Raw genomic sequence first — 24,788 nt, forward strand, 5'->3', positions numbered from 1 at the left:
GTAATCCTAACCCTAAAAAGCACATGGTTTTAACAAATCTTATAAAAATGTGCATAATTTGCAACTTTTTGGACATTGACAGCAACCCATAGGTTCCCGCAGACCTTTTTTTATATGCTTGAAGTCGCAAAAGTTCTTCCCAATAAAGATTGTTACAATAACTTGGTTAGTAAAATGGAATAAAAACAGAACAGAAAAACGGAAAGCAGAGAGTCGAGAGTCATTTCTTATTGGAGACGTTCACGTCGTCAAAACATTTCAAGACACCTCCTCTCAAACCAATCACACACTTCCGGCTCCACAATAATCGTGCTGGGCCTCAAACCCGGTCTAACTACATAACAAAATGAAAAATCTTCTTACATTGCAATCATGCTTTGTCAAAGATGTTTTGTACTGTAATCTGTGATATTTCTACATAAATAAACGTTTTCTGGCAGAATAAAATAAATTGTACATTCTTTTATAACCTGTTCTGATTGATAGTCCACAATTACAGAATATTTAGCAGGCTGAATATTACATTTCAATGATAAATAGAGAAGGTCAAATCATTGTTGTCATGCAGAGAGAAGAATACCATTAACTTGTTCTCACATGTAATGTACAGAATATTGGTAGCATTTATTCAGGTAGATATATCATCTTTGACAATCAAAGCATGATTATAGCATTCCACATCTTGTGTTAATAATGCGTGCATCTGGTATCTAAACATGGTGTAGCTCCTCCTCTGAATGCAAGTGTTCGTACAGCAATAATACCTATTCTGTATTTTTACAAAATACAAAATCCGGCAAGAGACCAACACCAACACACTTAAAAAAAATAGTTTATTGTCATTAAAAGCGTGTTTATGTCCATTTTGGGTTGAGCTGTTTAAAAAAGCACAATGTTTAACATTTTTTTAATTAAAGCAAAATACAATTGTTCAGTCATGGTAATAAAAACTTGACAATTATCTGTCTAGGGCAGGGGTGTCCAAACTTTTTCCACTGAAAAATTAAAGCATGCGGGGGCCATTTTGATATTTTTCATTTTCAAACCATAACAAAATATATAGATTATTTTTTTTTTTAACAATTAGGGATCCTGGGGCCCGTAAAGGGTCTCAGTCGTTAAAATGTTAAAAACAAGTCAAATTATTATTGCCTATTATTATATATCCCTTTTCTGTAGAAAACAACTTAGTTTTTTTATAGTACAACTGAAATATGCAGTATTTCCCCCACCTCCCAAAACATTCAGAAAGCAATGTTTGATGTGAAGTAATTGGAGCCCTGAAAAGATCAATAATGCATGACACCATTGATTTTATTTTCATTATTATTTTTGATTAATCACAGTGAAGAGATAAATAAAATCCCACTAAATATCTTTGGGATCCAAAAGGTACCCCACTCATAAAGTGATACATTTTTATTATTATTTGTTTTACTTTCAACACTTAAGTTACGAGATCAACTTCAGATACAGTATATCTGTCATTTTACGTTTGAACTATTATTTTGTTTGTTTTATGCTCTTTTGTCAAAGAAAACTTGGATGTTTTTATTTGGCAACCACACAATATATGCAATATTTTTCCACATAAAACATTTCAATGTGAAATATTTGAAGTAAATGGAGCCTTGAAGATGTCAATAATTCATTATTAAGATTTTTTTTTTTTTTTTTTTTTTTTTTGAGCAATGGCAAAAAAAGGGAAACAAAGATAGACAAAATTTCAAAAAACAGCCTACATGAAAGCTTTGTGTCAACATTGCAACGTTTTCTAGTTAGATTTCACCTCATTCCACTTTTTTAATGTTTTTTTGATTTTTGCAATGGCATTTCCAGAATGTGTGGCGGGCCGCTAAACAATTAGCTGCGGGCCGCAAATGGCCCCCGGGCTGCACTTTGGACACCCCTGGTCTAGGGGTACACTTATTAATGATGAAGAATTCTATGTATCTGTGATTAATCGGGAACAATTTTGAGTTAACTACGAACGCAGAAGTTCTTCCTAATAATTGCAATGGAAAGGGCACAGTTTTCTTTAGGCTTAAACCAGTTGCAGACATTTGTGCATATTTATAGGTTGAAAGTTGAACGCAAACTTTCGTTTATGTTCTGACACTGCACATAGCTTACCCGCACTTTTGGTGAGAACATTGGGTAACTGTTGAGAGCGATCTATAGCCGTAATTTTTGTTGTTAAAGGAGTGAATTATGGAATCTGTCAATGTCAACATATATGTGGAAGACGTGGCCCGATGCATTGAGACATTTGATTGGTTTGAGTGCTGCTGAGATAATTTCGATTGGTGAAAATGTCGATGATCGGCCAAAATGTGCGGGAATATTGAGGAAAGTGCACAAGGTTGCGAGGCCGCGAATGAATCGGAAAATGGTTGAATTAGCGTAAATCTCAAATTTCTGAAGGGAATAATCAATTTCCTGAATTCAGCATCAGTTTTACTATATGATTGTCATTCAGTCATGTGACCCTTTGATTGTTTGCTTGTGGGTTGTCTCACTCTCAACATTATCTTATCCTGTCTAGGGCGGCGGGCAGTCCACTGGTAATGGACCCGAACAGCATATGCAGGAAGGCAAAGCGTCTGGTTGGCAAGCAGGCCGAACTCTGTCAGACCCAGCCGGAAATAGTAAATGAGGTGGCCAAGGGCACAAGGTTGGGCATTAGAGAGTGCCAATACCAGTTCAGGTACCGCCGATGGAACTGCACGAGCCACAACAAATACTTTGGCAAAATACTGCAACAAGGTGAGTAACCAATGCTCTTTTTTTTCTGTCTTTCACCAATAAAAGTTCCAATGAAATGTGTCTGATGATCAAAACTTTGACATTTATGTGTGTATAGACAACATGAATGTATGGCACATTGGGCATGGAAAATTTGGACACTTCTTTGTTACCAACACATTGGAGAGGACACTTTTCTGCTCGGTTCACGAGCTCTTAGTGGCCTCTGACTTTAACATAGACAATGCAATCTGTGTTGGCCAAGCAAACTTTTGTATATTTTCGTTTACATTTTTCTCCTAAAAGAACCTATTGTGTAAAACCAACTTTTCCCACCTGATGGTGCCTGCTTTTGTGTATTCAAGATCCCCATAAGTCCATTAAATTTGAATATACACTGTGGAGTTATTGCGGAGATACTTACAAAACAATCTTGACTTCCTTCATACTTAAGTTAAAGTTAAAGTACCAATGATTGTCACACACACACTAGGTGTGGTGAAATTTGTCCTCTGCATTTGACCCATCCCCTTGTTCACCCCCTGGGAGGTGAGGGGAGCAGTGAGCAGCAGTGGCGGCCACGCCTGGGAATCATTTTTGGTGATTTAATCCCCAGTTCCAACCGTTGATGCTGAGTGCCAAGCAGGAAGGTAATGGGACATTTTTATAGTCTTTGGAATGACTCGGCCGGGGTTTGGACTCACGACCTACCGATCTCAGGGCGGACACTCTAACCATGTGCCGTTTAGAATTAGCTCTGTTCTGTGACGTCTCCATATGGTAGAAATATACCCTAAGATCTTTGGGCAAGTCCCTCGTTGTAGTCAATAAGGTCCTTCTTTTTCTCTTACCTCTTGTTGTCTTCCGCTGTTGCCATTTCCAACCCAAATATGCCTATAGTTCTAACTTATATCTGTCAGTAGACTCAATATGGAAGCGCTAAATACGACAACATGGCTGACGGGAAGAAGACGCAGTCGAAGTGGAGGCACGTAAATACGACCGCCCACAAAACAAATCATCCTTAAGAGACGGTAAGAAAGCGGCTTGAGGACGGTCTGTAAAACTTACCGTATTTCCTTATTTTAGGGGCGCTAATTAATTTAAAACCTCCTGTCACGGCGTTTACCGGAAGCCTGCGGGAGGGCTGTGCATGCGCTAATTATTTTAAAACCTCTTCTCACTCCGGCGTTTACCAAAAGGAATGCGGTAAATTTAGGCGTGCGCTTTGAGTGTGATGTAAGCATACCATCATGAAAAGCACATTTAATATTTTTTTTTTTATTATGGTCTTACCTGTACTTGTAAATGGAGTCCATTTGCAGCTCCTTCTGACCAAAAGCATCGATAACTTGTTTATAGAAGTCTTCCTTATTTTCTTTCTTCAGTTTTAAAAGTCTCTCTGTCTCGATGGAGATACTCCTTTAATTATTACCTCCTGCTTCGATTGAAAGTCCAGTTTAGAAAACTGTTTTATTTTAGATACCGGTATGTAATCCTCCATGTTAAAAGTTCAGGCGAGAGGAAAAAAAAATCTGTTGCTGCGTGTTGTCACTTCTTCTGCAGTACCGGAAGTCGCAAGAAGGATCACTAGCGCCCTCTACCACCAGGAGGCGGGAGTCATTTAATGACTCATACTGTATTTGACACACGCAGCTACGGTATATTTATAAAACATAGCTGCTTACTGTTCTTTTTAGCATACTGTACCGGTATTCTATAGCTTGGACCTTAAATCCTAGTGAATAACTCTTTATCTTTTTTCCTTTGTGCGATTGCAAACTACTGAAAGCAGCTTCCTCCATTTTGAAAATGAGGACAGGTAAAGCGTCACTCGTGACGTAACGAATTTGACCCGGCGGAAGTTGTAGACATATGCTAAATATTTTGCGAAACGAGTTTGACCCGGCGAAAATTATAGACATGCGCTAATAAAATTAATATTTTGCGAAACGAATTTGATCCGGCGTTAATAATGAACCGGCAATAAGGCCAAGCATGCGTTAATTATTTTGAGAAACGAGTTTGACCCGGCAGTAATTCTAGACGTGCGAATACTATATTCCCTGCGCCAATTCAAGGAAATACGGTGATCTAAGCAAAATATTGACCAAAGAACCATTATTACATGTTATATAAACCACAAAGAAGTGTTTTAAATGTAAAAAAATATAACATTATTATAATGTTTCGGAGACTTAACATCACACTAAACTCTATCCATAACAAACACATGCACCGTCGCTATAAAGTCGGGAACTTTACTGGGTTCATTCCCCATGGCACAGAGTGAAAACTGTCAAAAAAGACAGAAAAAAAAAAGAATAGAGTGCCTGTTGGCTTTTTATCATGACAATGCATAATTTTAATGCAGTCTGAATTAGCATAACCTGCGATTAGCATAGTGTTTTTTTTAACATAGTTTTTAAACATAAATTATAGTAAGTATTTGCATGAAATAATGACTGATATCTGTACACAAACAACTGATCAATGCACCACCACTTCTTACAACATTGATTTGTCAGTCTTGTGTTAAGGATGCGAACAGATTGCTTAAAACCTGATGGCTTTCCTCTTTGTCCTTGTTTTGACGAAATCAGGAAGTGATGTACCTGTGCATTCAACTAAATTGTCCCACCAGAAACAAACTAAAATGGCATTGCCTTACAAAATAAGACAGTTAACGTTTAAGAAATATTTTTTATAAACATCACAATTATGATGTTAAGATTAAGATGTTAAGATTTTTGTTTGTACTTTGGTCAAAATTTTGCATAGGTTTTGTTTTACAGACTATCTTCAAGCCTCTTTCTGACTGTCTCTTCAGAATGCGCCGTTTTGTGGGCGGTCTTATTTACGTGGTGAAGCTCTCCTCCAGGTCAAGTCTCCCTTCGACTGCATCAGCCATGTTGTAGTTTTTAGCGCTTCCATATCGAGTCTACTGACAGATATAAGTTAGAACTATACGCTACTTTGTATCAGAAATTGCAACAGAAATTGCATCGTGGGAATGTCAGAGAATAAAAGAGTTATGGTTGAAAACAACAAAAGAAGCAATCACAATCATAAATATAAACATCCCAATGACACTGCAAACTTGTATTCTTGGTGATCTGCATCGATTTAGTAATGTGTCATCAAAGAGTAAAAATGCATTTCTTTCAATATGCATCATAACAAAAAGGATAATATTAAAAACATGGATAAATGTTGATAGTCCAACTCATACTGACTGGAAAACACAAGAGTCATATATTAGAATATGGGATCAACTATTTAAATTTCTTTTAACTATTAAATTAACCTAAAATATGACTTATTATATCTCTGTGGAAAATATTGGACACAATGTGTTGTCAAGCTTATGAGATGTGATGCAAGTGTAAGCCACTGTGACACTATTGTTCATTTTTTTAAATGTTTTTATTTTTTTTGAAAATTGGCGGTAATGATAATGTGAATGAGGGATTTCTAATCACTGCTATGTTGGAATTGTTATTAATATTGATACTGCTGTTGATAATATTCATTTTTGTTTGACTGCTTTTGGATTGTTTTGTGTCATGTTTTTGTGTCCTCTCAATTGCTCTGTTTATTGCTATTCTGAGTGTTGCTGGGTCCGGTTTGGTTTTGGAATTGGAATTGCATTATTATGGTATTATTGTGTATTATTTTGTTGGATTGATTAATTTAAAAAAAATAATAATAATAATAAAAAAATTAAAAAATTGCAAGAGCGGAGAATTTTAGGATGCATGTGCATGTATGAGCCAGTCTACCCCACAACAAGAGCACACAGCAACATAAGGAACTTACTGACTACAAATACACACAACTCTCCAGGTAAAACCTCTACTGTATGAGGCGATATCTGCTGACATACACTAACGTTCAAAAGTTTGGGGTCACCCAAACAATTTTGTGGAATAGCCTTCATTTCTAAGAACAAGAATAGACTGTCGAGTTTCAGATGAAAGTTCTCTTTTTCTGGCCATTTTGAGCGTTTAATTGACCCCACAAATGTGATGCTCCAGAAACTCAATCTGCTCAAAGGAAGGTCAGTTTTGTAGCTTCTGTAACGAGCTAAACTGTTTTCAGATGTGTGAACATGATTGCGCAAGGGTTTTCTAATCATCAATTAGCCTTCTGAGCCAATGAGCAAACACATTGTACCATTAGAACACTGGAGTGATAGTTTCTGGAAATGGGCCTCTATACACCTATGTAGATATTGCACCAAAAACCAGACATTTGCAGCTAGAATAGTCATTTACCACATTAGCAATGTATAGAGTGTATTTCTTTAAAGTTAAGGCTAGTTTAAAGTTATCTTCATTGAAAAGTACAGGGCTTTTCCTTCAAAAATAAAGACATTTCAATGTGACCCCAAACTTTTGAACGGTAGTGTAGCTCAGACAAAATAGGTCACTAAAGTCTCAAATTATAAACAGCTCATTTTGAGCAAGTTTGAAAGAAGGCAAGATTGTTTTATAACTATCTCCGCTATGCCTCCATGGTTTGTTTTGAAATGTTCGTGACTTTTGGGGATCCAGAAAACAAGGGGTACAAACAGGTAAGACAAGTTCCCTTTAAGCTAGTGGTTCTCAACCTGGGTTCGATCGAACCCTAGGGGTTCGGTGAGTCGGGCTCAGGGGTTCGGCGGAGGTCAAGACACACCCGACTCATTGTGTAAATACAAACTTCTCCCTATCGGCGTATTACAGATACGGCAACAGCTGACTGATTTGCAGGTGTGTAATTTGTTGTGAGTTTATGCACCGTGTTGGTTTTGTTGTTTGAACAAGGTGATGTTCATGCACGGTTCATTTTAACATGGTAACACTTTAGTATGGGGAACATATTCACCATTAATTAGTTGCTTATTAACATGCAAATTAGTAACATATTGGCTCTTAACTAGTCATTATTAAGTACTTATTAATGTCTTATTCGGTATGGCCTTATTATAACCCTAACCCTCTAACCCTGGCCCTAACCCTAACCAAATAACTCTAAATGAAGTCTTTATTACTTAGAATATGTTCCCCATATTAAAGTGTTACCAAAAACATATAACTTGAATTTGAAAGAAGGGTTCGGTGAATGCGCATATGAAACTGGTGGGGTTCGGTACCTCCAACAAGGTTAAGAACCACTGCTTTAAGCACTGAAGAAATCACACATAACCTACGAAATACTGTCACCCTATTTTCTACTCTGAGCTGATTGAGGGTTTTAAACCTTTGACCTCACTAATATGCAACTTAAGGTAAGGTCCCGGTCTAATTATGGTCCAGAAGACAAGGGCAGCTGTTGTGGTACCGACTAGACATATTCACACTCGACTGCTTCTACTCTTCATCAGATTCGGTATGCTTGAAACGATCAGCGAACATCTACTCTGAGCATCTTCCTGCAGCTCTTTGAAGTCTGCAATATGGCTGACGGGTCACGGCGGGGTCTCCCACAATTACGTTGTTGGTTTTCCTCTCCTATGATTACGCTCATGGAGAGATCATTGAGTGGCTTTACACAGCCTTTAACTGCACGGTAAATCAACAGAAACAAGTTAACACCTGCACAAATAGTGTGTACTGAGTGTGTAATTAAAGCCATTTGGGTCTCCTTAATGCACTAATGTACTTTTTTTTATGAAGAAATAAAAAAACACCCAGCTCATTAGGGTTTTCAATCTTTGAAGTAAAAGAGACAGGAAGAGAGGGCAAGAATCTACCGGCAGAAGACAGGCTAGTAATTAATCGTACATTCCTGCCTGTCTATAAGCCAGGCCAAATGGCTCCTTTGTTTTGCAACACTCTGTGACCTGAATCCACTTGTAATGCCTGCTCATATGCATTCTAACTAGTTTTCCTCCATACAAAATGCTGCACGACAATAGAAAAGGGTGCATTAATAAAGAAAAGTCATATTCATTTTGTAAACTACTTGCCAATATGTATATGCCTGTCAATATTTGCATTTGAGAATTAAGATACATTTTTCGTAAAGACGGGGGTAAACGGGAAACCTTACTGCCTACACTGCAAAAAGTCAGTGTTCAAAAACAAGAATAAAAAAAAAAAAAATTAGAGGTATTTTATTTGAACTAAGCAACATTATCTGCCAATAGAGCAAGAAAATTAGGCTTGTCAAGACTTTCCAAAACAAGTCAAATTAGCTAACCTCAATGAACCCAAAAATACCTTAAAATAAGTATGTTCTCACTAATAACATCGTATGAGTACGTATGTTCTATTGTTTCATTGAAAATAAAACAGCAAAGTCCATTTGACTGTCATCTGTTTTATGATGAGACACAATTGTGTCAAAGTCATGATTTTTTTTTTCATGCTTGAAGTAAGAAATTATTACTTTAAAAAAGTTGTTTTAAACTTGTGAGTGTTGATGACACAGCTTTGCAACAGTTGATATTCTAGTTTCAAGCATGTTTTACTCAATATAGGTCATACAATCTCAGCAACAAACTGTAATATCTTACTGAGACAATTTAGGACCAAAACCCTTAAAACAAGTAAAACACTCTAACATAAAATCTGCTTAGTGAGAATAATTATCTTATCAGACAGAAATTAAGCAAATATCACCCTTATTTGAGATATTTAATCTTACTTATATTTTAGTTTTTGCAGTGTACTTGATTTGCAGTCGTATTGTCACCTTCATGCTTTTATTTTGAAGGCTACAGGATGTGTTTTCCGAGTGTTGTCGAGTAGTGATGCAACAATGATATGTTTTCACGTACGATTATAGTCTGAGGATTAATTAAGTTAAAGTTAAAGTACCAATGATTGTCACACACACACTAGGTGTGGCGAAATTATTCTCTGCATTTGACCCATCACCCTTGATCACCCCTTGGGAGGTGAGGGGAGCAGTGGGCAGCAGCGGTAACCGCGCCCGGGAATACTTTTTGGTGATTTAACCCCCAATTCCAACCCTTGATGCTGAGTGTCATCACGGTTTCACGATTATTATGCATTAATTGCGATGAGGTGGCGACGTGTTCCCCCTTCCACATGAATGCAGCTGTGATAGGCTCCAGCCACCCCCGCGACCACAGGAGAGACAAGAGGTAGAATATGGATGGCTGGATGGATGATTTCACAACTCTACTACTGAACATGAATTTACCATGAATTGATTAACGTGGACCCCGACTTAAACAAGTTGAAAAACTTATTCGGGTGTTACCATTTAGTGGTCAATTGTACGGAATATGTACTGTACTGTGCAATCTACTAATAAAAGTTTCAATCAATCAATCAAACAATACACAACATCACATGAACATTCGGCCCTTTTTTTTTCAACGGGCGATTAACACGTATGCGCCCTGACTACTTTTTGACGCTCAGGCTCATTCCGTAAGGCGTTCAGTTACTGTTGAGCCACAAGCTGGAAAATACTGAGCAGAAATGCACAAAAAAATGGGGCTATTGTGAAAATTTCATGTTAAAAGCCATGGCAAATCGTTTTCCCGACAAGACAAGACTAATAAATAAATAATACATAAATAATACACTATATACAGTATATAAATTTGTACAAATATTATTTAAACTTGTTTTCATTAAATATATTTTTTAATTTTTTTATGTAGGTGTGGCGGCATTTATTTTGCCGTGGTGGTGCGCCACGATCAGTTACATGTCGGGGAAACCCTGTCTGTTGTAGGCGGTCTGTACAAACCACTGTGATGACCAAACATCCTAAAATTACAAGAGGGTGATCTAATTCACGTGCGGTTATGCAAACGCACAAGTGATGTCCTACACAAGTATATGTGCAGTAGTGTTTCCCCGATACCAATATTTTGCTACCGGTACCAAAATTATTCCGATACTGTTCAGTACTTTTCCTAATAAAGGGACCACAAAAAATTGCATTATTGGCTTTATTTTAACTAAAAATCTTACGGTACATTAAACATATGTTTTATTGCAAGTTTGTCTTTAAATAAAATAGTGAATATACAACTTGGCTCCTAATTTAGCTGCTGACGTATGCAGTAACATATTGTGTCATTTTCCATTCTATTATTTTGTCAAAATTATTAAATTAATTATTAATCTACTTGTCCATTTACTGTTAATATCTGCTTACTTTCTCTTTTAACATGTTCTATCTACACTTCTGTTAAAATGTAATAACCACGTATTCTTCTCTTGTTTGATACTTTACATTAGTTTTGGATGATACCACACATTTGGGTATCAATCCGATACCAAGTCGTTACAGGATCTTACATTAATCATATTCAAAGTCTTCATGTGTCCAAGGTCATATTTCCTGAGATTATAAACATAATATACATTTTAAAAAAGGACCGGTACTTTTTAGAGGCGGTATAGTAGCGAATATGATTCATTAGTATCGCGGTACTATACCGTACAACCTTGATGTGCAGTCAGTCATATCACCTTCTCTTCGTCATTTAAAAAAATACGGAATATATTATCTATGTGTCTTCTATGGTAGGTACGGCCACGAACCCTTTTGCCTGATAGCCCCGGAAGCGGTGCGGCTCAGGCAGTATCACATTTTTTTTCTTGAAAGTGCTGACGTTAGCACTTATGTCAGAATTCTGGACCTGGAAATGACATCTACAGGTAAAATCCCCCAAAATAGACACAGAAGTGATTTTACGCTTGTTTCCTAACAAGTTTCAGCACATTTTGGAACGCCCATTTTTAGTTCCAAAATGTGGTTGGGAATGTGGTCGGCCCTGCATCAGCCTAAGGCAGGGCGATATTGCAAAAAAAATAAAAATGACAATTCATTTTTTCATAGTATCCGATCTCAAATAATATCACTATTTATTTATTTTTTATTTAAAAGGTGGATTGTCTGGTGCAGGATTCTAGCGAGCGCCATTGCATCCCTACTATTTACTACTGCAGTATCTTGCAAAGGCATTTCCGCCATGTTTGATTGAGGTAATACTTGCTAATAGCTCACTTTGTTCATTTCTATAATTGTATTTACTCGAGGTGCAACAGTACAGATAACCCACGCTACATTCCATGGTTTTAAGGCCACATATTTGCTCCTTTTTCGTTACATTTTGTGGGGGTAAAGATAACAACTTTTTTTCTTCTCAAAGTTCTTTGTTTTTTTTTGCTTGTCATCACAAACATTCTGCAGTAAACAAAGTATCAGCGATGTGCTGAATACTATAAGACTTGTATTTCAAATGAACTTTTACTAAACAACACTTTCAAATGCTAAATTAGTATTTGTATTCTTTAATTACTTGTATACATGAGGGATTCTCACCACTGCTTTGGCAAATGGCAAGCGATGACCCACATTTGGGAGTTTTTAAAAAAACTCAAATACTTTAGCTTATATCTAATAAAAGTACATTGAAGTGCAGTTTGCATTTGAGGTTCTGTAAAATAATGTGTATTAAACAAGTTTAATGATTATTTCAGGAGCAAAATGTTTTTATCCACAAACTAAAAAATGATTTGGACAAAAGGAGTCTGAATAGTGTTTTAGTACATTGTGGAAGTTGCTTCCTAGCAGTTCCACTGTAGACACGGCACAAGAGCCAAGCGTGCAGTTTTTAACAAAGGTTTTTATGTACATAGGTTTTCTCAAAAGTCTTTACCCCCCAGAACATGACTTTTCAGTCACGTCCGTATCCTCTCTCCCCTCCTGCTCCCGGCCGCTTCCTGTTAAAGACAACAGATGATTAGATTAACACGTACCACCGGTGAAATCTAATCACCTGCCAGCTGTGTCTCGTCGTCAGCACTGCCACGCCCCCGTCTGATGGTGGTCTGTCCTCAGCACCATGGACAGAGGCGGTGACCTTTGCTCCTGCAGGCAGCGCTGGCCACATCTTCCTCCACATACATTTTACATCAGAGGAGTTTAACCTTTCCAAACACATAAATAAACAAGTCTGATTAAAAATCTAAAAATATATTTTTTCTGATTAAATTAGTGGGTGTGTTTATTCTCCCAGTCGGGACCAATTCAATAAGTTCAGTCACAAAGACATTTTTTTTGAGTGCCTGCAAGTCTGCCTTCAGGGCATGATTACTGGTGAAAGTCTGTCCAAATGCTACATTTCATTTTCATTGGTGTTTTTCAACAAGACCGTAGCTGACATTTTGTTCATTATTTCTACTCTTTATATTTTGACATTGAATAGTTGAATAATTTTGAAACCAGTAGGACCACAGAACCGTACGTGTGTGACAGTCCATTACATCGTCGGCTGGGAATTAAAAAGTGCCTGCCTGCAAATTAATTTTTTATCTGATTTTGATACATTTTGTATTATTTGCACCGCTATGTTATTTATTTTATGTAGAAAAAATATGTTTCTATTTTATTTATACATTATTTGTTTTTCTATTTTATTTATGTTATGTAATTATGTGCTACTTAATGAGTTTATTTTATGTGCTGTTAATACCCATCTTGACTAACTGGGTTAATAAAAGTGCCACTGACTGTTTACAGTACACTTGTCATTCACTTCAATTTCAGTGAATCTCGCTCAAAAATGAATATCTTTATATAAATATTTTCACCGGAAAATATATCGAGATATATATCGAATATTGAGTTTAAGTAAAAATATATCGATATATACTTTTTCGTCCATATCGCCCAGCTCTAACACAAACACACACACACATTCACAGACACACACAGGATCACGGTCAATAAAGGTTGATTGTTTCGTGCAGGATTATACCAAGCATCGTTGCTTCCCTACTGTCTACTACTGCGGTAACTTCTAACAGACATTTCACCCATGTTTGATCGAGGTAAAAATGCTAACAGCTGATCATCGCGATCAAACTCAAATTAATTGCGATCATCGATCTTTTTGGTAGCATATTCATCACGATAATTTCATTCAGAATTTGAAGGAATTTAATATTGCTGCCAGATGCATTGTTGGTGTGTACAGGTCATGTCTTGTCATTTTGTTGTTGTTATTTGTGTTGTTATTTATGCTAGGTTTTGTGTTTAGGTCTGTTCCTAGCACTCCCTGCCTTCCTTCGTTTACATTCTCGTTGCTAGGAACGTTTGAGCCTACACACCAGTTTCTCTATGTTGATTAGTGTCCCCACCTGCTGCCATCACTAATCACGCACCCTTCTTAGACAGGTCTCACTCCGCCAAAATTTTGTGATTGTCGTTCCCCTACATGCAACTGTTTATGTTGGCTTAATGCTACTACTATGCTACTGTTTCTATTGTCTCTACATTGCTGTGCTAAGTTAGCCTCAAGCTTCACATGCACTTTCCCTGGGGCACGACCCTTTACGTTATTTTGCCTTGCTATTTGAATAAATCACAGGTGTCAAACTCAAGGCCCGGGGGCCAGATTTGGCCCGCCACTTCATTTAACGCAGCCCGCGAAAGCCCTGAAATAATATGAGTCAATAAAGCATTTTATCATTTACTAAATGAAATATTTCCATTGTGACAGACAGACATACATCTATTGCATGCTATTGAATATATCTTAAACATTATTATCTAATAATGCAACAAATATAATACTATTATTAATTAATTTTAAAAATTAAAACAAATGAAATATCTGCTTGAGTTATATCAACACAAGTAAAAAAAAAAACTGGCAGCTCAGTTGCCAGGATTTTACAGTAAAAAAAACTATAGTACTGTTTTTCCATTTACAGTATTATGCTTTTTTACAGTGTATACAAATATAATAATCAAAGGCATAGCAATTAATTTTATAATATCATGAGGTGAATTCTTATACATTTATATTCATAAATTATATACGATGTGGCCCTCAGTTTAACCGTGTTCGACACCCCTGTAACAAATCATCAATCATCAGGTACGGCGTGGCGAAGTTGGTAGAGTGGCTGTGCCAGCAATCGGAGTGTTGCTGGTTACTGGGGTTCAATCCCCACCTTCTACCTTCCTAGTCACGTTCGTTGTGTCCTTGGGCAAGACACTTCACCCTTGCTCCTGATGGCTGCTGGTTAGCGCCTTGCATGGCAGCTCCCACCATCAGTGTGTGAATGTGTGTGTGAATGGGTAAATGTGGAAATACTGTCAAAGCGCTTTGAGTACCTTGAAGGTAAAAAAGCGCTATACAAGTATAACCCATTTATCATTTATTTATTTAACTTACGTGCAAGCTGCTTGCAGTCCTCTGCATCTTTGGAATGGCAAACACCACAGCGTGCCAAACTGCAACAGTTGCAACATTTTCAAATGATGGGAATATGAGGAAACTATGCACTTTTCCTGTCAAATTGACTTGTGCAAAATGGGATAGACCAAGCATGAGAAGTGTAATTTGCAACAATTATTACAATTATTTTGATCTTGAAGAAAAATAATTTTGGTCGTAGTTTGGATGGAAAAGATGATAAAGACTCAAGCCAAATGTGATCCGGAAAACCAGTAGAAGAAAGAGATTAAAAAAAACAGAAAAAGAAGAGCAGACCAGGCGCTAAAAAAACAAAAGGAAAAGAAGACAAGGTGCCAGTATTCTATTGTGTGTCCTCTTCTACTGATGCTTTAGGAAATGCATGAGGAAACAGGCTATGGGGACTACGGAAGATGAGATGGAAGAGTCTGAAAGTCTGGAAGAGGCGATGCTTTTATATATATTTTTTCCTCCTAATGTTAACCTTACCAGTTTTTTTTAGTAATTATGGCCCAGAGTGACAGAAAACATGCAATTAAGTGATGAAAATAATCTTTTTAAATGCCTCTATCCGCACTGTCTACGCAGGGAAATGAGCTACAGTTCTGTAGATGACCTCACACCAAGAGTGGGAAGCATATCGGGTCTGGCAATGGAAACGGGGCATTCCAAGTACACTTAGTTGTCTACCCATGACTCAAAAACAAATTTATTTTATGGGATATAATTGCCAGATTCATTTTCAGCAGCGCTCCAGCAGCCTCGCCACCCCGGGCAGGACAAGCGGTAGTAAAATGGACGGATGGATGGATTTTCAGGAGCAAAAAAATACATGAAGGTAACTTGCTAGTGAAATTTTGGTCATCTTGATGCCATGGGTCCTTAAGAAAACAGGAAAAAAATATGAGAACAGGAGGGAGTAAGGGAGTTTTTGGGGAAATATGTGCAGAGTGTTGACAGGTATGAATCTGTCACACTTGATAAGAACACGAGAGTGACCAGGGGCCTCATGCATTAAGCGTGCAAAAGCACAAAAACCCGGCGTGCGCCCTTTTTTATGGCAAAGTTGAAATGTGCCAAGAGTGAACTGACACTTTTAACACTTTTATGTTAAAATACTGAACAGATGTTTATTGGGATAAGGTAAACATCTGTTCAGTATTTTAACATAACAGTGTTTGATTGTGAGGCATTAAAAGCCACTAAATTCAACGGGTCCATCAGACCCACAAACGCTGGCTGAGTAACAACAATATGAACGTTGCACGGAAAATTTAACTGCCAGTTTCTGCATCCCACAAGGATTCTTCTTTTGTGTTTCTGCACCTGCGGTTCCCACACAAGGTTGCAACATTGTTTGCCAACACTGTCTGCTCTCATTTTCTCGCACATTTGACCCTCTGATGTTCTGTGTACCAACACTCTGTCCTCCTCCTGTCTAGGCCTGCTGTGTGTGTGTGTGTGTGTGTGTGTGTGTGTGTGTGTGTGTGTGTGTGTGTGTGTGTGTGTGTGTGTGTGTGTGTGTGTGTGTGTGTGTGTGTGTGTGTGTGTGTGTGGTTGGGTGCATCTTATATGTAATATAAATGTGTAGGGGGGGTGTATGGTGTGTGGTCATTAAATATGTATTCTGATGTATGTTCTTCACAGAAAATGAGCCAAAGTCAGTGAGTCTCAGTTTGAAAAATGAATTAATTGTATAATTTTTCTTTTAATAAAAAATGAAAACGGGTCCTACAGACCCGAACACCACAACAGTGCAAACTATTATTCCTCGGACTGACATATGAACAATCAACGGCCACACTGTGTGAAATTAAACAATCCATCCATCCATTATTTTCTACTGTTTGTCCTTTTCGGGGTGGCCGAAGGCTCTTCCAGCTGCATTCAGTCGAAAGGTGGGGTACACCCTTCTAATGGCTATATAATCAATGGCAAACTGGTGCAAAACAACACATTGAAACAATGGCTGCTTTAGAAGATATTGCTTATGGTGCACTGCAAACAGAGCGTTTATTTTGAGACGGAAAGGAATTATTGGCAAATAAAAACACCTGGTTCATTATCAACATGTTAGCCAGGTCTATTAAATTCCCATACAATGCAGCAGAACAGGCAATTTGCAGCGGTAGCTGGTTTTTGTAATCTAATCGGAGTTGTCGCCTGCACCAATATTGATCTAAAAGCACCATCACATGGCAAATATGTGAATGTGAACAGGAAACACTTGTATCCGGTCAATGTACCGATCATATGTGATGCGCAAATGCAATTGACCAACATTGTAGCAATGTGGCCTGGTGTGACGCATGATTTGTACGTTGTAAATAACAGCATGGTTGGAAACAGAGTACAAGCTGGCATTGTAAGCGATGAGTGGCTTCTTGGTGGATACAAACCCCAAAACCAGTGAAGTTGGTATGTCATAAATAAAAACAGAATACAATGATTTGCAAATCCTTTTCAACCTATATTCAATTGAATAGACTGCAAAGACAAGATACTTAACGTTCGAACTGGAAAACATTGTTATTTTTTGCATATATTGGCTCATTTGGAATTTGATGCCTGCAACATGTTTCAAAAAAGCTGGCACAAGTGGCAAAAAAGACTGAGAAAGTTGAGGAATGCTCATCAAACACTTATTTGGAAAATCCCACATGTGAACAAGCTAATTGGGAACAGGTGGGTGCCATGATTGGGTATAAAAGCATATTCCATGAAATGCTCAGTCATTCACGAACAAGGATGGGGCGAGGGTCACCACTTTGTGAACAAATGCGTGAGCAAATTGTCGAACAGTTTAAGGACAACATTTCTCAATGAGATATTGCAAGGAATTTAGGGATTTCACCATCTACAGTCCGTAATATCATCAGAAGGTTCAGAGAATCTGGAGAAATCACTGCACGTAAGCGATGATATTACGGACCTTCGATCCCTCAGGCGGACTGCATCAAAAAGCGACATCAGCGTGTAAAGGGTATCACCACATGGGCTCAGGAACACTTCAGAAAACCACTGTCAGTAACTACAGTTGGTCGCTACATCTGTAAGTGCAAGTTAAAACTCTACTATGCAAAACAAAAGCCATTTATCAACAACACCCAGAAACGCCGCCATCTTCGCTGGGCCGGCGCTCATCTAAGAAGGACTAATGCAACAGTGTGGCTTCATAGTAAAAGAGAGCGGGTACTAGACTGGCCTGCCTGTAGTCCAGACCTGTCTCCCATTGAAAATGTGTGGCGCATTATGAAGCCTAAAATACCACAACAGAGACCCCGGACTGTTGAACAACTTAAGCTGTACATCAAGCAACAATGGAAAATAATTCCACCTGACCAAAATTGGTCTCCTGGGTTCCCAAATGTTTACTTAGTGTTGTTAAAAGGAAAGGCCATGTAACATTGTGGTAAAAATGCCCATGTGCAATGTGTTGCTGCCATTAAATTATAAGTTAATGAATATTTGCAAAAAAAAAATACATTTCTTAGTTCCAACATTAAATATCTTGTCTTTGCAGTCTATTCAATTGAATATAAGTTGAAAAGAATTTGCAAATCATTGTATTCTGTTTTTATTTACGAATTACACAACGTGCCAACTTCATTGGTTTTGGGTTTTGTGCATTTATTTATGTAATTGGCCAAATATTATTAATTTTTTTTTCTATTTAAACTACATCTGAGGATATAAACAAGCCCCTGATTGTCTCTGTGTGCAAAATATACTGAAGTCAAAAAGCTGTGCATAAAATGTCAAATACTCAACCACACCTTTTTCCAGGTGCATGCACTGCTGCACTAACTTGCAATTATAGCGAAATAGAAGCACCTCAAAGTCATTGCACTCATTATACTGCCAACAATATTACATTTACATGTCATGACCTGAAAATTAACCAAATATGAGTGATATTGTTATTATAAGCGCCAACGCAGACGGACTATTTTAGCGGCCCATTGATAGCAGTGAGCTTCTGCTTCGTCTCAAACTTGCTAACAGTAAATTCTACATTATAATTAATGCAGCTCACACCTGGTAGTTGACAAATGTGGCCATGGTCTGACAAGCTGGTGGACTTTGACATCCCCCAGATAGCGAAATAGACCTCACAGGCAATTCTTGCAGGAACTTTTTGTTTAACCCTTTGTGAGTATTGTGATTGAATCTTCATCGAAACGGATATACAGTACAGGCCAAAAGTTTGGACACACCTTCTCATTCAATGCGTTTTTTTATTTCCATGATTATTTACATTGTAGATTGTCAGTGAAGGCATCAAAACTATGAATGAACACATGTGGAGTTATGTAACTCAACACAAAAAGGAGAAATAATTGAAAACATGTTTAATATTCTAGTTTCTTCAAACTAGCCACCCTTTGCTCTGATTACTGCTTTGCACACTCTTGGCATTCTCTCCATGAGCTTCAAGCACACCTGTGAAGTGAAAACCATTTCAGGTGACTACCTCTTGAAGCTCATCGAGAGAATGCCAAGAGTGTGCAAAACAGTAATCAGAACAAAGGGTGGCTATTTTAAACAAACGAGAATATAAAACATATTTTCAGTTATTTCACCTTTTTTTGTTTGTTTTATTCTGGTTTGTTATTGTTAGTTTGTATGTTTAGCACCTAGCAATGCTACTGATGCTAGTGTCACAACGAAACTGCATGCATCACTCTGCTTCTAAACCTTATCGCTCATCCTCTTTGTGTTCGGCCTCAAAATTCTACGGTCCTGGATCATAATTGTTTCAAAAGTAAGCGTTTTTGGCTCTCACAAAGTCTGTTTGATTAGCATTGTTGTTGATAGGGAAGGGATCTTTGGTTCTTAGTGCGAGGTCACGTGATCATGTGACTGGCTTCCTCATTATCTCTCAAAATGGCTCGGGAATCTCTGTGAGATTGATACTATTTTGATCATATCTATTTATTTGCACACTTTGGAAGACTTTTGGTGTCATAAACGAGACATATATAATAATAACTTCAATACAGAGGCAACTTGTTTTTCCACTCTACTGGTACTTTAATTGATAACCTAAATGTTAAATAGTACCCTGTTGAGTACAATGATAAGGGGTCGACTTTACCTTGCTGACTTCAATTTGGACTTATAAAGTAGTTTCATGTTAAATCAAAGGTGATTATTTAATAAAGCCGTGGCTCACTTTCTATCAGTAAACATTCATTAATCCAAGTTAATATAGTATCAGTTTGATATCAGTTTTTTAACCAATCTACGAGGCTGCAGGTAAATGTGCAACTGGTTCCCCTGAAGTTGCACATACTACTTTCATACACCTCTTTGGTGTAAATAATTCGACAGCAACACAAAGAATGTAGTCTTGACAATTTGACATTTTGACTGTGCAAATATTTGTAATGCTGCATATACTGTTTTGCTTTTTTATGAATTCATTTGATTGTGTCGTTAGATAAATATGCCTGACTGAAACATTGCTCTAATCTCACTTTGCAAAAATATCTCCCGGCTATTTTATAATGCTTAGCATCAAGCATTTTGACCACCTGCCAACAAGCTGTGTGTGTGTGTGTGTGTGTGTCTGTGTGTGTGTGTGTGTGTGTGTGTGTGAGAGAGAGAGAAATAATGCGTAGGCTATTTGTCTGCTTGGAGGTGTATCTACAGTAATTAAGAGTTATTCAATTGATTTCACAAAGTTACTGTCACATCTTTATATGAGAGTCGTAAACGAATGTCATACTTCAGTCCAACACATTAAGTTTAAACATCTGGTTATCTGATTTATGATATCTATTTTCCTTTTTCTATGCTGCCTCTCAGTACTTACTTCTAGGATGGCTTATTTTGAAAAATGCGACCAACCCATTCGCCCTTTTTAAGCCAGTCAGGAGCATTTGTGGAAAGGCTAACCGAAGAATAACAGTGAAAATAAAACTTCCACTCGTGTAATTTCAATTTATATTTAAAATTCTACACTATTATTACTGTATATATACAGTACAGGATAACAAGTTTGGACACACTTTCTCATTCAATGCCTTTTCTTTACTTTCATGACTATTTACATCGTAGATTGTCACTGAAGGCATCAAAACTATGAATGAATACATGTGGAGTTATGTACTTAACAAAAAAACGGTGAAATAACTGAAAACATGTTTTATATTCTAGTTGCTTCAAAATAGCCGCCCTTTGCTCTGATTACTTTTTCGCACACTCCTGGCATTCTCTCGATGAGCTTCAAGAAGTCGCCACCTGAAATAGTTTTCACTTCACAGGTGTGCTTGAAGCTCACCGAGAGAATGCCAAGAGTGTGCAAAGCCGTAATCAGAGCAAAGGGTGGCTATTTTGAAGAAACTAGAATATAAAACATGTTTCAGTTATTTCACCTTTTTTTTTGTTAAGTAAATAACTCCACATGTGTTCATTCATAGTTTGATGCCTTCAGTGACAATCTACAATGTAAATAGTCATAAAAATAAAGAAAACGCATTGAATGCGGAGAAGGTGTGTCCAAACTTTTGGTCTGTACTGTATATAAATTACAAATGTGGAATAAAGTTGTTTCATGCTGTTATTATTGATATGAATGCTACAATAGAGGTAATGGTAATGCAATTGTGGTAAATATTATTATTCTTAGTTAATATTATTATTCATAGAAATAATATCATATGTTTGATATTATTAAAGTGTGCTAATGATCGCTGTCAGAACTGTATTATTAGGGTTTTTATTACTAGATTGTTATTTTAAATATTGGCACTATATAGTATTTGCTGCTATGTGCAGATGTTGCAACAATTTTGGGATAATCCTCACCTAAAGTGGTAAAAAAAGACAAACATGAATATAAAACATCATGTATATGTAAAATGTACATACTGATGTAGTCAACTATACACTTACATCATTTGACAGAGAAGAATAGGAAAATGTGATGTAGGCAATTTGTCATTTCGAAAAGAACATCTGGAGGGAGATAAATCCCCATGGAGGTATTTATTTATTATTATTTTTTTTTTTTTGGCATGATTGAGATGTGTGTGGTGGGTATGGAAATGTGCATATCCAGTTATATTGCTCACTTGGGAAGAGTCTCATTTGTCATCAGTTACTTTCATCAGCAGCATATTAGATGCAGATGTTTGATGGAGATAAAACTGAAAGGATTGGAACATACACGATGCTCCACATTGCAGATTTCAGAACTAGCACGATGAATAAACGCACTTGAGGCTAACTTAATTAAAAAATAACAACTTCAGCCAGCACCTGGTGCCCAAGGCCCATCTCTGCACACTGTTCACCCAACAACATATTCATTGAGTCTGTCCATGTCTCCCCTAAAAACCAACACATTTTGTCCGGGTTTTTATTGAATTTTAGAGCATTACCCTAAATGATGCTTCTTGTTGCCACCGACATTGTGTCACCAAAACAAGACTAATACAGTTAACATATTTGTGTTATGTCAGCCTCCGTAATTCTTGTTTTGACATCCCAGACCTCCCAGTATCGTTGCCTAAAAGTCAGAGGATTGAAAGAATATGTGCTAATTCCTGCAGGAGGGCCCTGTGGAATTAGAAGCAGACATAGACAGGCCCAGACACCCGCTGTGGCAGAGAATTTGTTTGGAATTCATGTCTCCAAGGAAAATATGAAACAAGGCACTTTTTATCTTCCAATTTTTGATCGCTTCCACTGAGCACAACACAGCTTGTTTCTCTTTTAATTTTGACAGATTATGCTGCTTTTTTTGTTATTCTTTATTTTGGGACCATTTCTTTCAAAGTTCTTAAATAATAAGCTAGTAATGCCTAATTTGTGACTGTCATGACACATTACCGTAAGCCAAACAGAAGATCCAAATTTAAATGTCTGTGGGAACATCTCTGGATAGAGTTTGGAATTTGCATGTGCACCCCGTGTTTAAAGTTACAGTTAAAGTTAAAGTACCACTGATAGTCACACACACACTAGGTGGGGTGAAATTACCCTTTGAATTTGACCCATCCCCTTGTCCCCCCCCTGGGAGGTGAGAGGAGCAGTGAGCAGCAGCGGTGGCCGCGCTCGGGAATCATTTTGGTGATTTAACCCCGAATTCCAACCCTTGATGCGGAGTGCCAAGCAGGGAGGTAATGGGTCCCATTTGTATAGTCTTTGGTATGACTCGGCCGGGGTTTGAACTCACGACCTACCAATCTCAGGGCGGACACTCTAACCACAAGGCCACTGAGAAGATTTGTTCGGGTTTTCTCCCAAAAACATGCATGTTAGGCTGGTAAGCTATGTTTCTCACAGTATTATGTAGGGATGATACTCAAAACCGGTTTTCCCTGTTGTTCGATAAGAAAAGAACCGAGTCCTCAGACTCGAATCCCTTTTTGAGAACCGGTACCCGTTATCGAGACCACTATAGTAAAGAAAAAGAGTTTGTTCTTTATTCGAATCCCTGGGAATGAATATCGTCCCGACCAGAATTGCCCCGTGAGACATCACAAGAAATGACGTCACGTACACTACCGTTCAAAAGTTTGGGGTCACATTGAAATGTCCTTATTTTTGAAGGAAAAGCACTGTACTTTTCAATGAAGATAACTTTATACTAGTCTTAACTTTAAAGAAATACACTCTATACATTGCTAATGTGGCAAATGACTATTCTAGCTGCAAATGTCTGGTTTTTGGTGCAATATCTACATAGGTGTATAGCGGCCCATTCCCAGCAACTATCACTCCAGTGTTCTAATGGTACAATGTGTTTGCTCATTGGCTCAGAAGGCTAATTGATGATTAGAAAACCCTTGTGCAATCATGTTCACACATCTGAAAACAGTTTAGCTCGTTACAGAAGCTACAAAACTGACCTTCCTTTGAGCAGATTGAGTTTCTGGAGCATCACATTTGTGGGGTCAATTAAACGCTCAAAATGGCCAGAAAAAGAGAACTTTCATCTGAATCTTGACAGTCTATTCTTGTTCTTAGAAATGAAGGCTATTCCACAAAATTGTTTGGGTGACCCCAAACTTTTGAACGGTAGTGTTGCTCAGTCATTAGGCGCAGATAGGGAAAGCAGGAAAAAAATGCACCGGAAAAAGCGCTCCAAGGTGTAATAAAGTTCAAAACAAAATGTATAATCCAATGAATAACTTTACTGAGAGATTTGAGCAGGGTACAAACACATGACGAACACTTTTACGACCAACCGGAAACATAGCAACCAGGCTAGCAACGCACCTCCTTTATGGCAGCTGTCGCAACGTTCTTAAAGCAACCGCAGCACATACATATATATACAACATATATGACATAATCTCCCTTTTTTAACTTTTGTTTTTCTTTGCTTGTAAACAAAACAAAATCACACTGTATATGTGTTGTCTGTCTAATTATAAATAATGCAGACGAGGCGTGTTGGCTGAGTTCTTGACGTTTACTTTCACAGCGTGCTCATAACCTCATTCTTAGCTGCCGGGTGACGACATGCAACAACACTTTTCGAGGCTAGCGCATGCTCGTCACTCCCGTTGCATGCTGGGTAGTGTAGTTGTTATATTCCTAGCTCATAACATCACATTTTCCCCCTATAAAGAAATAATGTTAACTCAATAAAGTGTGCTTCTTTTTTTAGCTTTAACATTTCATTTTTTAGCATTGTAACCACATTTACAAACAACTTTTCTCTTCATAGAATTGTCTTTCAATAAAGAAATAAAGTGCAAAAATGTCAAAGCATCATAACAAACAGTTATGTCCAATAGCAGCAGAAGTGCACTTTTTGGAGAGCTGAATTATTTTCAGTTTTGTGCCCAAGGGACTGATTTTATTTAACACTATATTATTATTTATACACCTATAGTGATCA

General features: G+C 37.6%; 1 protein-coding gene across 1 annotated transcript in view; it reads left to right on the forward strand.

The window, feature by feature from the left end:
* wnt6b (wingless-type MMTV integration site family, member 6b) overlaps window positions 1-24,788 on the forward strand; it is a 176,302-nt gene that overhangs the window by 98,406 nt on the left and 53,108 nt on the right. The window contains exon 2 of the mRNA XM_062067644.1: window positions 2,546-2,766. Within this exon, the coding sequence (XP_061923628.1) occupies window positions 2,546-2,766 (221 nt within the window). The remainder of the gene's footprint in view (window positions 1-2,545; window positions 2,767-24,788) is intronic.

This window comes from Entelurus aequoreus, linkage group LG13, assembly GCF_033978785.1.
Source record: "Entelurus aequoreus isolate RoL-2023_Sb linkage group LG13, RoL_Eaeq_v1.1, whole genome shotgun sequence".
Taxonomy (NCBI): Eukaryota; Metazoa; Chordata; class Actinopteri; order Syngnathiformes; family Syngnathidae; genus Entelurus; species Entelurus aequoreus.